This window comes from Ambystoma mexicanum, chromosome 2q, assembly GCF_040938575.1.
Source record: "Ambystoma mexicanum isolate Mex_15411 chromosome 2q, UKY_AmexF1_1, whole genome shotgun sequence".
Classification (NCBI taxonomy): domain Eukaryota; kingdom Metazoa; phylum Chordata; class Amphibia; order Caudata; family Ambystomatidae; genus Ambystoma; species Ambystoma mexicanum.
The window spans coordinates 778,651,581-778,668,191 of NC_090924.1; the positions used below are offsets into that span (position 1 = coordinate 778,651,581).

At 39.5% G+C, this 16,611-nt stretch overlaps 1 protein-coding gene across 1 annotated transcript in view; it reads right to left on the reverse strand.

The window, feature by feature from the left end:
• The window catches only part of ADARB2 (adenosine deaminase RNA specific B2 (inactive)), a 1,587,200-nt gene that overhangs the window by 13,931 nt on the left and 1,556,658 nt on the right, over positions 1-16,611 (reverse strand). Inside the window, exon 9 of the mRNA XM_069648017.1 lies at positions 8,624-8,802. Within this exon, the coding sequence (XP_069504118.1) occupies positions 8,624-8,802 (179 nt within the window). The remainder of the gene's footprint in view (positions 1-8,623; positions 8,803-16,611) is intronic.

Here is a 16,611-nt window from a genome sequence, read left to right on the forward strand (position 1 = left end):
CAACGTATTAAACAGGATACAATTGCCTAAAAAAGAACAATGTTGCAATAGTTTTGCAAATAAAATGAAGCTTCAAAATGTAAATGACCATGACCACTAAAGCAGCGCCAGCACAGCTCCAGGAAAAGCACCAGCTTCCCCTTTATTACATTCATGAGGAGCTTGCTGCCTTGGTGGCGGTTATAGTCGATGCCTGACCAGACAGATTTAAAAAGCCAAATAATGCATCAATAAATCCCATTTACCGCCATAAAAAGAAATGGCTTAGTCAATATTGGTGTTAATATCTGTGCTCATTGCGAAGGATGACAAAAAAAAATCTATGCAGAAATTCAATTAGCTCTTTCACTGAGGAGTGTCTAATAGAAAGCTCTAAAAACGCTCATAAATAAAGCAGGGGAAGGTTGTTAAATTCTGGTGTTGGAATACTTGTTTGCAACTACCCGAGCTGAGGTAGAGTGCGTATTCCGGCATGGAGAAGCAGAAGTTATTTATTGCTCAGTTTAATGCAGGGCTTCCAGCGGCTTTACATTCAAGGCTTATTAAATGCAAGCACTGCTCCTTTCGAGATTGTCAAAGGGAAACAAAAGGGACTGTTTTGAGCGACTAATTTACCTAATAAAATCACGAGCAATCAACGCGGTGAGATAAAGGGCCAGAGGTCTGAGAAGCCGGAGGAGAAAGAGGACTGCGTCCAATGTAGAATGGACACTAGACAGAGGAGGGGACAATAAGGATTACGCAATGGATATCGATGACGGACATTAAATAATTACACAGGGCCGTTTTCAGAGCATTTATGGGACAGAGTTGATTGTGTTGCTTTGGGGAACACATACACGTAGACGTTTGCTCGAACACGATACAAGACTGACATTGAAATAAAATGGCCACATTTAGTACAATGGCCACATTTACTTACATTTGGTTCAAAATAAACTTAGGTATGATTATGTTGTCAAAGAACAGTGAGCATGAACTGAAAGCACGTCTCTGGAACCGGAAACCCATGCCATGGTCTATGGTCCCTTGTAAAGCGCTAACCGCCGACACGCATTGAAGCACTACTACTGAATCAAGGTGATATTTGCCATGATTAAAGAGGGAAATTACGGAAATAGGAAGGTTTTCAAATCCTTCCTAAAGGTAATAAAATTGTAACTACTCTGCCATGCCATGTCCTGATGAATCTGTAGGTCTAACTGGGGAAAGTAATAATCATAATAATAATAATTCTCATTTATATAGCGCTACAAACCCTCAGGGAGTGCTGCTTATTTTTACCAACATTGTGTGGTGCTCATTTATCAACCCAGGAAGGATGAAAGTCTGAGTTTGACCCTGCCGGGATTCGAACCTGGGTCGGCAGGTTCTGCACATATATGAAAGCAAATGCTCTACTTGCTGTGCTCTCTGACCAGAAGTGTTGTTCATAAATGAGATAAAGCAAAATAAGGAACAAGCCCCACCTCTCTTTCCCTCGTCCCAATACCCCAATAGTAATCTGTTGCATTGCCCTACCTCCATCTTCCTTATCCCAATACCCCAATAGTAATCTGTTGTATTGGCCCACCTCCCTCTTCCTTATCCCATTACCCCAATAGTAATCTGTTGCATTACCCCCACCTCCCTCTTCCTTATCCCAATACCCCAATAGTAATCTGTTGCATTACCCCCACCTCCCTCTTCCTTATCCCATTACCCCAATAGTAATCTGTTGCATTACCCCCACCTCTACATTCTGCGTCCCGGTAGCCCATTAATAATCCATTATATTACTTCCACCTCCCTCATCCCAGCATCGCATGAGATATCGTTACATGGCCCCAACTCCCTCTTTCTCATCCCTCACCCTAATACTCCATTACCCCCAACTCTCACTTCCTAATCCAATTACATCATTAACTCCACCTCCTTCTTCCTCATCCGAGTACCCTATTAGTAAACTGTTAAGTTATCACCACCTCTCTCTTTCTTGCACCAGTAGCCCATTACCTGCCCCTGCCGCCTCGCCCCAGTACCCAATTACTAATCTATTGCATTACCCTTCCTCCCTGTTACTCGTCCTGATACCCCATTTGTAATCCATTGCATTACCCTGGCTCCCTATTTCCAATCCCAATACCCATTAGTAATCTGTTGCATTACGGAACTTTCCTCTTCCTCATCTAAGTAACCCATTAAAAATCCATTGCGTTACCGCCACAACCATCATACTCGTTAAAATACCCTGTTACCCCACCTCTCCCTTACTCATCTTACTACTCCATTGCACCTGCAACATTCTTCCTCTTTCTAGTACCCTATTAGTAACCCATTGCATCACCTTGCCCGTCTATTCCTCATCGAAGATCTCCAAAAGTAATCTGTGCGATTACCATGCATCCCTCTTCTTCATCTCAGAACCCCATTAGTAATTTGTTGCATTACTATTTCATTACCACGACCTAACCTTTCCTTGTACTAGCCCCCATTATCCCACCTCTCTCTTCCTCTTCCCACTCCTCTATTACCCCACCTCACTTGTGCTCATCCCAATACCTCATTAGTAATGAGTTGCATTACCTCACCTCCCTGCTCCACACCCCAGTAGTAACCCGTTGCATTACTCCACACCCCTCTTTCGCATCCCAGTACACCATTAGTGGACACAACATATGGAATACTTGATAAACCCCATGTTGCATAGTTTTAGAGCACATATTGAAATCAAAGGATATGACATCAGTTATATTATCAAAAGAAAATGAACATAGAATTACAGGTGATGGGAGGTATAGCATAACGAAACCCTTACATCTCCGTGAAAAACCTTTAGTTAAGGGACAATTAGAGTGAAAACGTTTACTGCAACAAAACCCTTGCAATTCAATGAAAAGTACTTTAGTTAAAGTGACGTCAAGATGCTGATTTAATGCAATTGGCTACAGGAATTAGTATGACCACGGGCAGTGAATGGTTGGGTAAATAACCAAGCAACACCTATAAGATGTGTGGCCCACCGCACATGCCATCTCTCTGCTAGCTGTACTTCAATGCAATAGCTTTGGTTTATGGGTGGTGCTGAAGCACCACCTTATAGAATGTCTATCTAAAACACAGTTAATGTATAAACAAATGCCAAGAGTTCCCTCACTCCATTACACTGAATATGAAACCTTTATATATATGGAAAGTACTATGGGCCTTATTACAAGTATGGCTGAGTGGGAAACAATTGGCGGTAACGGAATTACCGCCATTATTCCCGCTCTGCCATATTGCAAGTTTGGCCCTGGAATTGAGGATTTACCTCCAGCCTCACGCTGGAGGTAAATCCTCCAAATGTACTAAAGTGGTGGCATTAGCACAGTGGCATTACTACAGCAGTAATTCAACCAAAAAAGCCCCATAGAGTCCTACGGACTCATAAAAATGGGGACTTACACCGCCACTTGTAATCCAGCGGTAATTCCGCAAGACTAAGTGGTGGTAACAGTCATTCAGTTGTGTGGTTTTGCAGCAGATTTACCACCGGAATACCGCCCAACTACTGTGCTTTATGGGTGTACGTTTGAATGGCCGAATTCACAACCATATTCTCTATCAGCAAAAGAAACAAAAGGGTTTGCATTCTACAAAGTGTCTGCCTTTTAACAAGGGTGCAATGCACTTTCTAAGTGGAATCACAAAACGTTCCCAGAATAAGTAGAAGTTCATTATGGTTGTAGGTCCTTGCCAGATGATGGACAAACAGCGTATTAAAATGCAGCCGCTGGCAATATTCTTGCTACCATTGCTAAAAGCAATAATACATTGAACTGCAGCATCCCCCTTTCCTGCTCATAAAACTGGATCAGGGCACATTTTAATTTCTTATTATTATTTTTGCCATCATATTAGGCATGGCAAGCTAGGTGTCCAGATCAATTTTCTGTAAATGATTTGTGAATGTATACAAAAAAGGCGAATTTAGATGCCGGGTAGAATCAGACATAATTTTCTAGACAGTATGGTCTTTTCCTTCACCTAAACTATTATCCATAGGAGGACGGAGGAGCATCTACTTGTACAACTTAAGTATGGAAGCCTCACTTTACTATATATATATATCTAAGGAGGGCCCCAGCCTACTGACTTATCAGATTTCCGCCCTCTAGAGTATATTAGCACATATCCCCAAATATCTGCACCATATAATCCCACAGCCAGGATTCTATATAGTTTTAACATTGCATTCACTGGGTGCTTCCTAAAGTATTTACCAAACCTAAGGATTGCACCATTTGATTCTTTCATTCAAATTGATTGGTTATTCAGATGGGCACTAAAGACATTTTGGCAGCAAATCGAATCTTCAACTAATTAAATTGATTTGTCTAGTCAAGTTTCTACTCCTTTATGGAAAAAGTATGCTAAGAGCATGCGTTTGCCACACTTATTACTATTATTCTTCTTATTATTATTATTAATAAGGTATTTATTGAGCACAGACCTAGATTCGGGAAGCAACAGAGTGCTTTAAAATCATAGGGGGAGGAACACAGTGTGGGAAGCAGAGAAAAATGGAGCATGGAGCAAACAGGGGAGGGCGAGGGTGGGCAATTGGAAGCCAGCAAGAGATGTGCAAGCAAACAGGGGAGTAGACAGTAGGGAACAGTTCACCGAGTCTCAGGTAGGATGGGGAGTGCAGGGTGTGTGGACCTAGTTGATCGGGAGGAGCCATTCCTTGAGGAGGAAGGTCTTTAGCTGTATCCGGAACTGTATAACCGATGAGCAAGTCTAATGTTGACAGGGAGGAGGTTCCATTGTCTCATTGAACAAGACTTGTCTGTATTAATTCCTAAGTCCCTCTCCATATTAAAGGATGAATCCAATAGACATTGTACGGAATCAGGGGTTCTGCACAACAAACTTAAATTCTCAGCATCAGCAAGAGAGCATGGAGCCTTCAATAGCTGTATCGTCCCAGTCTGGACAAAGTGTGTTCCTAATGCATTCATATAAACACAAATGCTTGCCTAATTCCTAAGCTATTCCACAGGCCTCAGGTGCCACACGATGTGACATCAATTCTTCTCCAACCAAGCCATGTCTGACACACCTGTTCGCATAAAGTAAAAAAAAATAAAAAAGAAAGAAAAGGACCCTGCAATGCCTGTTCTCAATCACTTCTGTGATTGGGAACTGGTGTTGCAGAGACACGGCGAGTGAGCGGCACACATTGGAGTGTGCAGCCGACGGGTAAGTAAGGGGGTCGGTGGGATCGGGGTATCTGAAATGGCAGCAGGATGAAAAACCAAATGTTATTTTCAACCAAATAACATTCAGTCTTTTCTTCCTCGGTCAATTTGGATATGTGAAAATCACGCAAATTCACTATGTGGAGGGGCCCAGTAGTGACAACAGTCTGTAAGATGAGTGAGCCAATGTTATTTCCATTTTTATTAATGGGTACAATTACAGCACACTTTTAGCTTACCGAGTTAGCCCCAAGCTTCAAAAGTCCTTTAAATGAGTTAAAAAATTGGGGGGGGGGCCCATACAGATGGATCACCTGGAGTACCATGAAAACCTGGATGCTTGTTGGGGGGCGGATAATGTGTCAGGATTTATAGAAGAGTATACAGCTGAAATAGTCGCACATCTGCCTCTCACATGAGACTAACTTCCTATAGCTCTGTGTAATGAATATGTGCTTTTGGAATTTCAACCAAATTAATAACCTTGAAAAGCGGTTCAGGGGGATCGACCCACCCTTCTGAGAGAATATTGGCCTGGAAAACAAAGCAGTCACCTTCATACAGAGAGCCCTGTGTTGCCATTTCCCATAATGCATTGCCTTCCTTCTTTGAAATTATGTCTTGTAGGACATGCAGGTCTCCTCCGCTAATTCTTTTTGGCACATTTCTGTCTGTTGGCTCTTCTGTTCCCTTTTACTTTGTTTTTATGTATAGTTGGTTGCTTAATTTAACATAAAATATTTTTGTGCTACGCTCTCTATTAAAACATCTAATTGGGGCCGTTTTCTGAGCTCTCTTATTATCTGTCACAAAACAGAACATAGTCCTATCAGAGAGCAAACTGAATTGCTGACAATGTTGGCCAAACTGGAAGATTTAAACTTAATGAGAGGAACGATTTGAAAAATATACACATTCAAGTGTCCAGCAAAAGTTAACCCTTGGTGGCTTCCACTCGTTATGTAATAAAACGTTTATGTGACTAATGGGGTCACACCATTTCATTAATCTATATGCCAGGCTATGGAAAATTATGCCCATGCATTGTTTAATATCGGGTTACTGAAGAATGGTACCGCACAGCCACTCAAAGATGGTTACATAACCAACCTGTATAGGGTTAAAGAAACACATGCATTTCATGGTCACAATTCAATTGAATTGGCTGTGCGGTACGATTCTTCAGTAACCCGATATTAAACAATGCATGGGCGAGTGGAAGCCACCAAGGGAATCATTGTTATCATTCACCAATAATGGTATACACATCCATTAGATATAGATCATCAGGTAGAGAACTAATTTCATGCTGTGCATCTCATACTGTATTGGCAACTACTAACTATGCCATAGAGTCACCAACACATAACTCACATGAAAATTCCCGAAATGTTTTTGGTGATTCATGTATGTAACTGACATGCATCCCTTATATAGGGTACAACATACATTTCACACTAATAATTCATATTGATGTTGCTTATCGTGCTTTTGGTTTAAGACAAGTCTTTTGACATAAATTACAAAATAATCTTTAGTATGAACACGAGAGTCACGGGTCAATCAAGTTCAGTGTGGACAAATGTATTCTTTCATTTCGAAAATAATTTGTATCATCAGCTTTGGCGCATCTAAGCACTTCATTTTAGGGATACCTTAATCTTCATACAGAATGGGTTCGATGCCAACAATATATGTTTTGCGCTCGGATGCGCATCATTATGTTTATATTGATGACGTCACGTGTTACGCACACACGTGACGTCATCACGTTACGGGCGCCATTTTTTATGGCGATTTTGCCGCGATCGCGGCCAAAAATATTGCTAAAGGAGCAGCAAAGAACTGCTACATGGGATTTACCCCATGATGAAGGTAGAGAATTTTGTGAATTTAATATTCTAATTGGTTCTTTCCTAATTAATGGGTCCCTTTGGGGGAACAAGGTGCAGTCTATGGATATAATGGGGTCACAAACATTTCAATCTATTATTCTTAATGTTATCTCTCATTTATCTAGAGTTCAAAACCTTACAAATTAGGTAGTACTCACAAAGGGCACAATACACATTTTTGCTAAATGGGGCATTGTGCACACGCACATTAGAAATAAAGTACCTTTCTGGTTTTTGACTTAACTCAAAGGGCCATATCAATTTGACTATTCATAAATATATATATTTTTCACAGGCCATTTCACGCCATTCATGCCAGAAATTGTCCATTGAAACTCAGTTTTCTTGTAATCCACTATTTTATAATAAGGTAAGACAACTAAGGTATGACAACTTTACAGTCCATGCCATTAAACAGTCCATTATAGATTGACATATATATGTTTCTTTACTGTAGAAGTACCAATAATCATTTCTTCTGGAAATATGTTCGATGTTTAAGAGGTTTCAAGAGAAAATTACAACCATTATTCTTTAATGACATTGGATCTAACTTTAGGGTGAGTTGGTTTCATTCTAATTATTTCAGTACACACAGGATACACAATTTTGATTTCCAAATCCTTGTTATATTTTGGTCATATCGGGTACGGATTGATGGAATATCTTACAAACCCCTCAAAAGTTGGGTGTTCATGTATCAAGGGAGAATTTTCAAGACCACATATTAGTACATATTGATTACAATGGGAGGATAACAATTGTCAATTTGCTTATGGCAACTCTATATTTTTCTTTCTACTATTTTGGCATTGAATTCTCATCCTGCTCTAACTCCAACCATCAAATCCTGACCTGGTACATGATGAAATATTAAATGACTTATCTCTTTTTTTCATGTTTTTTGCAACATGTATAATTCTATGATCTAATGATAATTTTACTGTTATGTAAAATGTCACCAATGGTGTTATGTTTCACACATGATGTTTACAGCCTTGACAACGACCAGGGGTCGAAACACCTGTCGGCTGTTTTTCTTTTTGGAGAATAAACAATATTCATATCTAACATGATTTGAACATTTGCCACGTCTGTTTGAAGTATTCTTTGCATTGAATGGACTGACCTAGGGCGCAAGACACTCCCCCAAAGCTTAATCCTACATTTTCACTGTTTTTAACTAATTTGACCAATGATATGTTTAAATAAAACATAACATCAACTTCTGATATGTTTATTAGTAAGATATTTGTATTTGTTATGAATGCTGCATCTATGAGATATAAGGAATGAAATTGTAAAAAACAATTTGCAGTCAAAAGGATCAAAGTAAATTGGGTGTGTCTTTCTGTGATGTCACTGCGTAAGGAGCTCATTGGTCATGTGATATCACATTCCGTATCCCTATGATTTTGATGAAAAGTCACCACTCATGTACGCCAGAGTCAGTGATCAGTTGACTGTTTCAACTGAGAGTGTTATATGATGAAGAGCATCCCATACCTTTTCATAAAGCTTTGCCCACCGAATGTAGAGCAGATATTTACAAAGCCTGGAGGAGCTCCCGCAGTTCTTCTTTCCTGTTGTCGCATTGATCACCTCGACGTCAGGGTTACCCACAATCCAGTTCATACTAAAGTTTGGCGACTTCCCAGGATGCCGAACCTCAGCATTACTCACTCCTGTGAAAGGAAAGCATCATAAAATGAGGTGAGAACCGAGCTTCGGGAAGCAAAGAAGCACTATATATATTGGTAACGGTTACAGGCCTTTATTGGCTTAGGAAGTAGAGTAGCAATTTTGTTTATACGATTTATTTACAAGTTTTCAAGATTTTGAGCCACAATTTGTCTTCAAATTTCATTATCTCTTAAAGTAAATAGCCTTATTTTTCTCACATTGTTCTGGGGTTTCCAGTATAAATTTCCAACGATTTTTACTTCCAGATATTTATTCTCAGGTACTACCTCAATCGATTGATAAATCACTATCCACAGAACTTTGTTTTCTTTTTTACAATGGAGTTCATTCAGGCATATTTGAATCCTATTGGTGTTAAATCAAATATCAATGTATCATTTCCAAATGACTTATAAGAAATGTAAAAGCTACTTATTTATTTGGAGGGGGGTCATTTTGTATTATTTGCCATCATCTCGCCCACATTTGATGTATATAATTATATTACAGAGTAGATAATATACCTTATCATAGACCAGGGTGTACTAAGAACTGCTATTATTAATAATAATACACTTTGGGACATTCCTCAATTCATTACTTGTTGCCAGTGAGTATCCCTTTCCATTTTATTCAACACATTTTATAAATGTCTGAATCCACAATACAATGACATTTTCTTTTTTGAGCTATTTGAGGATGAAGTGATCAATAGCTAGTAAATCACCCACAGTTGCACATTCTTCACAAAGCTTGTTTTTTAAAGAGAATAAGATTATTAGTATCTACCACAGAAATTGAATCATAATACATGTTTTGAAAAAAAACGATTGACTGTGGTATATTACAGGCTTATCATACTTTTATAGCTGGATTTGATTTAGCCCCTAACTTATGAATGGCAACAACTGTGCTCCCCTTCAAACGGTTCAGAATTGATTTTTGTGTGAAGTACATGCTGTAAACAAGTGTCAAACCAATACCTAAACAATTTGGATTTCTTTTAACAAGACAGTAGATAATTCATAAGGTCCCAACCACTCTTGACATGATGTACATGATACGCTGTCAAATTTGTATTTTTTATAAATAACTCCTTATATTTATAAGGATATTGAATTATTAATTTTGGATACATTTGAGCTTTATACAAATTGTTCAAATAAGTGTTCCGTTCTTGATCAGGACCATGTGATGTTTCAATTTAATTAATGAATCCTAGTCCATTATTAAGATGCTACCCAACTATTTTGGGATTCCTATTCTTAGTCACTTGGATGATTTCCTACCAATTTTCATTTCCTGAAAACTCTTTTTTCCATCTTCTTGATTGTATTTGTACACAAATATCTTCACAATTGTTTGTATTTTTTTCTTATTCCAGCATTTAACATATTCCTTTTTAATTTTCATTCCTTATCATATTTACTTTTTTGGAAACGTTTCCAAAGATCTGCATTTCTGTTTGTTATGTGTCTATGTGTCTATGGGGGAAATAGTCACATTAAAATAACAAGAATTAGCATTTTTGTTTTAGGTCCTTAAGCAGGAGGCTGCCAATGAACAATGATATCCTTTGGGAAATGTTTTGGGGAAAACTAAATGCAACAAACTACTAGAAAACAAAAATTATGCAAACCCTGGAATATTGTCCTATTGCATAGAGACACGGGTGTGCTGCCCTTCAATGTATATAGATCTATATTTAATAGCACACTGGCATACAAAATAAAAACATTTCTACAGTTAGCTTTCCTTGTAATGATGTAATGTTGCAATAGCATATGATCATCCTATTGCATTTTGTGAATGGAGAGAATGGCAGACTAGATGTGTACATTTAAATATGCTGTTATTTAGGCAGCACAATGCTGCCTACTTCCTATTTCTGTGCACTACACAATTTTGCAGAAAAGTGAAATGAGGTACAGACAAATAAAGTGATTTACAAAAAGTCAAGATTACAATTCCGGTTTCCTGGTTCCCCTCATCTTCTGATTTAAAAGCTGGAAACATGCTGCAGCCATTATATCTCATCTACCCCTAGGGTAACCATTCAGACAAGTGGTATTACCCATTTAGGACCATTATTTATTTAATATTAAATAGGGGTTAATATTAAAACTATGCATCTAGATTTATTGTTCGAAATTTGCGATGTCTATATATTAATGCAAATTCAAAAATGAAAATGTAATATTTTTTTCCTGTGGGCTGCAATTTTTGTATTAAAAAATGGGTCACATGTGGTGGTGAGTATTCTGAAGTTTTAGACTTCCATAAAATTACAAATGTTACAGAGAAGTGTTAAGCTTGCCCTGTGCAGTAGCTCATTAATGACACAATTGGGGGACATCCTTGGAGATCACTGGGAATTAGAATATCTTTTAAAGGTTCACCTATGAACAGCTAAAATCTGATAGTTGCATAGTTGTATTTTGTTGGTATTAATAAAGCTCTTTTGCCAAAGCACTGTACGTTGGAAAAGACAATATTAAATGTAAATGGGCAAAATTGAATCACAGAAGGGTTTTTTAAGTAGAAAGGGTAGTTAGAAGGTGGGCTTTAAGCCGAATATGAAAGATGCGGATAGATAGAGAATCTCTGACTGACAACGGTAGGGAATTCCAGAGCTTAGGTGCAAGAAGGACAAAAGAACGGAATCAGGAAGCCACGCAGGAGGGTTTTGGAACAGTGAGGAGAAATTCAAACAGAGAGCAGAAACTACGAGAAGCAAAGTAGAATGAGAGTAAGATGAGCGGGAGGAAGGGGCAAGACCATGAAGAGATTTAAAGAGAATACAGAGAAAGTGAAAGGATCGGCATAAGTCAAAAATGTAAACGAGAGATAGAAAGAAGAAAAGGAAGTATTGACGATCGAGGAGGTAATTGGAGGAGACGATGAACAGCAGAATTGAAAACAGATTTCAGAGGAGTGAGATGAGACTGCGGGAGGCCAACCTGGAGAGAGGAACAGTAGTCAAGTTGAAAAAAGATAATGGGAAATATAAGGAGCTTAGCTGAAATGAGAGAAAGTATTGAGTTAGACAGATATTTACCTAGTAAAAATGACAGGTGTGTGCAGCATTAGAAATGAATAAAAGGAAGGACATAGATGAGTCAAAAATTACTCCAAGGTTCCAAGCAAAAGAAGAAAAGGGGAGGCAAGTCAGAGGAAAGGGAAAACCAGTAAGGGCTAGTGGGAAGGGTAAGAGGAGAAAAACAAGAGTATTTCATCTTTTGAAGGATTAAGATGGAGAAATTGTGAGGACATTCAGGATTGTATTCTTAACAGCTTCCTCACAAATATAGGATCCACATGTGAAATTGAAGATAAACTGGCTAGCATATTTAAAGAAATAAAAAGTAAAGCAGCCACTTGGGATAGCAATGAAAGCTTGATTTACCTTTCAAAAAATGTAAGTATGTGGAATTCGCAAGACAGGCCATCCCCGTTAACACGACCTGCACAGATATAAATAATTAGCAAAATCAGGATATTAGACCTTTTATTACGCTGTTAAGGTTCAATCAACTTCCTACTTTTGCTATTATGGGTGCTTGGAAGAATATACCATTCGAGGAATGCAGATGTAGATTATGTGATTTAGAAGTTGGAACCCCACAACACCTGCTTACTAATTGTTACAAATTGCTTGATCTATATGAAAAGGAATATGGGACTAACGTTCAAGCACTGCACTTTATTCATACAGACCAATTGTGGCTTTATGTGTATAAGGGAGATAACTTGGCCATGAATGTTACCTTATATTATCTGTGGAAGTAAATTGTTAAAGCTTTAGAGAATTATTTCTATTAGTTGATTGTTTTTTATGAGGACAGTTTTGATTATATTAATGTTGTGAAATGTTTATGGGGTATAAGGTTTTAGATGACAGATCTTTTTCTTTTGCTCTTGCCATGTAATTATTATGAATTTTATGATGATAATATTTTGATGTGATTTTATAAAGTGTAAAAGTTTTAATTTAACCAATAAACACTATACATTGTTTTTTAAAGTATTGTGGTAATACAGGACGAGATGGAAGTATGGAGGGAGCCGGAAACAGAGATGAAGATTTGTTTGCCATCTGCACAAAGGTGATGAGAGAGGTTGAAGGAATTAATGGTAGCTGACAGGTTTATAGAATGAAAAGAGTAGTGGTCCATGAACCAAGCCTTGAGGAACCCAATAGAGTAATGGCTGAGAAGAGGAGTAACCAGCCCAAGAAACAGAGTAAGAGCGGCTGGAGGGATAAAAGGAAACCACTGAAGCACTGAGACCGAGAAGCCAAGAGAGGCCAGAGAAGATAGAAGAGTAGGGTGATCCATTGTGTCGAATGCAGCAGAGAGATCATAGAGTATGAGAATAGAAGATTGTTTATAACGTGTAGTAAGAAGAGTGTTTTATGACATGTACTAAGGCAGTTTCAATGGAATCGAAAGGGTGGAAATCACATTGAGAAAGAGGGACGATAGCGTGCTGAGTAAGAAAGGCAGAGACTTGGTTGTAAACAGATGTTTCAAGAAGTTTGGAAAGGAACTGAAGAAGAGAGCTAAGTCCGAAATAGAATAGAGGGATAAGGTTTTTTGATTATGGGGAGAACTGTAGCATGCATAAAAGAAGGGAAATGTGGAAAGATTAAATAAGAAAGTCAGATATGGTGGAAGAAATGGAGAGGGAGAGGGTATAAGCGATGAAGAAGAGGATCAAGATGTGAGGCAGTAGCTTGAGCGTGTTTACGTAATGTGTTTAAGTAATGAGGCTGTTTCCCAGTCAGATAAAGAATATAAAAGAGAAAGACAGGGACTTGAGGTTTGGACCGGAGGAGAGTTAGCAGTCAAAAAGGAAGCACGAACTGTAGATACTTTAACCATGAAGTAATCGGAGAAGTCAGAAGAAGAGAAGATGAAAGAGAAGGGTTGTCAGGATATGGAGAAATAATACAGAGATTCATAAGAGGAGTGAAGAAATGTGAGGGTAGACAGGTCAGAAGAAGACTGAGAAGTTTTCCATCTCCATTCCGGTTTTGAAGGGAGGAGCGAAGAGCACAAAGGAAAGGTGTTAACCAAGGTTGAGGCTGTTTATTGTTTGACAGAATATTAGAGTGAAGACTAAGGGCCTCATTACACGGATGGCGGAGAACCATGGCGCTATTAGTAGTAAAATACCGGCACCACCTTGGCGGAAAGGGGAATTACCGCCCCATTCCAAGGTTGGCGGGGCGGTAATTCCCCCTTCCACCATTACCCTTCCCCATTCCCATTTTTGCCCCAGAGGGCATAATGGGAATGGGGAAGGCGCTAATTACGGTACCGCAAATTGCGGTACCGTAATTAGCTCCCTGGGTCCCTTTGCGGGTTGGTTTTTAACGCCTGCAAAAAGCAGGCGTTAAATCCCCCAACCCGCAAAGGGACCTCGTAGTAAGGCGGTAAGGATTTACCGGTACCGGTATTTTACCGGTACCGGTAAATCCTTACCGCCATCCGTGTAATGAGGCCCTAAGAGTTGACAGGTCAGCAGAGATAAGAGGAAATTGATGAGGAGGTTGCAAGGAAGAAGAGAAGGAAGAAATAAGGAGGCATCAAAGAAGTGAACATGTTGATGAAATAAATGGAATCTGTGACAGGAGAGGAATTAGTAGAAGAAAATACAAAGGGAGAAAAGTAAGTAGAAAATGATAAGAGGAATAAATGGAATGATATGCCACAGAAGAACTAGGAGAAGAATATACAAAGAACAAGCCAAGGGATGATGCAGAAATATGGGTGCGGATAACATCCGATCAAATGTAGAAAGGAGGAGGATGTGTGAGTAGTTGTAAGATGTAAGCTAAAGTCAACAAGAAGAATAAAAGTAAAGGATAGAGGGAGTATAGACAAAAGAAGAGAAACAATATTTTCAATAAAGGCGGAGAAACGGCCCGCGGGGCAATAGAGAGTGATAAAGTACATAAGCTATGTTTCAAATCAATGATGGAGGAGAGTTCTGCAGAAGAGCAGTCTGGATGGAGAAAGCACTCCTACCAATGGAAAATGATGCCATCAATAAATCCCTCAATGTAGATCTAAGGCTGTATGATGTCAGATAGTGCTGACATGCAGCAGCTAAAATGGTAAAATGTGAATGTGCATTATGTATCAGGTGACATGCCTTAAATCACATTCAACAAATGTCAGGTAACCAATGTTAGGCACAAAGAGATGCAGTGGCAGAGTCTATTTAATCGGGGGATCAGGGCGCAGGCCCATTTTGGAAAGTTTGGACCTTGACAGCAAGTACTCGAGGCATCTCAACATTGTTACTGTTTCCATAATCAGGTATATGACATTATTAGGTTTGGTCAGTGATTCCGCAGTGTTGATATCAATCTTAATATTAGTAGATTAGTATATTTATATGACTATACCTCAGTTGCCTCATTTTACATAAGCAATACAAATCCAAAAGTGTGCCGAAAAGCTACATCTGATGTATTGTTCTCAAAAATGCATAAAACAATCATAATATGGAAAGAAGGAATGTGTTGCTACAGATCAAGGGGCTTGCAGAAATGTACATCACTGTTGTGGTGAAAACATGGCGCCATCGTTTAAGGTCAGATTAATCTCTCCTCATCTAGTGCTGCAGGTGTCATCCATATTATTCAATGATGACGAGGACTGCGGGCGCGCAGACCTCCGACCTTCCATCCCCATGCGTGGGATGACCAAATGGATGCCTGAAAGAACGAGCCTTTGCAGGGACTTCCTAGAATACCTCATTACCATGGATGATGCTTTGTCTACGCACAACTCGGCAGCGGGCACCTGTCCTGTAGCCAGTCTCCCTTCCATTACATGTCATGACCATATTTACATAAGGCAGGACTCTGTAATGACCTGCTCACTCGCCCCCTCGAGCAGTTTCTCGAAGGGTGGGAGCGTAATCATTGGTTTCTTTGCTACTACAGGGGAAGGTATCTTCATTCTTGGATTCGTGGTGTACAAGGTTGGCCTTGCTCTTGTGCTGCTTAGTGTGCCACACTCATTGAAAGACGGCTTTGTGCTGCTTTTTGGAGGCCAGCATTGTGAAAGTTGGACTACTCTTTAATTGTACAGTTTGTTACTGATGTGTTGCCTGATATTCCAGTACCACAAAGTGATTTAAAACAAGAATTGGTATAATGTTTTAATACGTATTAACACCACAGATGGGATGGCATGAGGCCTCCTAGCCAATCACAGAGCTTGGAATGCAGGATTTACCTCAGGGTTTTGCCAGTGTTCAGAGGCCCGCAAGCAGTGTGAGGCCACCATCTTGCCTGCCGGGGCAAAGCTCCACTCTTGCTCACCACCCCTCAACCTCCGCACCACCCCTCACTTACCTGTGGTCGCGGCTACAATATCTCGCCTGCTGTCCCACCCTTCCCCTCAGCATCAATGGTCATCATGGAAAGGGAGAATGGGCTATGTGTGGTTTCGCTTTCCATGGCTGCCATGTTGTTTTGCAGGCTTTCTTAAGTTCAGAAATGGCAACCAAGCCATTTCTCAACTGAACAAAAGCACTTATCACCCTGAAAAGCATGTGGGAGTGCGAATTGCAATAAACCCCTGGACATGGGGCATTACCGGGTCTGGTAATGACCCAAGACCCATGTTAGGGCACACCTAAGACGGTAATGCCTCAACACCATGGGGTATATTGCTTTAGTATATATTAGTATAATCCCCGTCCCTTTGGCAGAATTTGGCTTGTCTCTTGAGTTTTTTGATATGTGCTTTTCAAGATAATCCCTGGAAGGCTTGGCCTTTGGATGCCTGTGC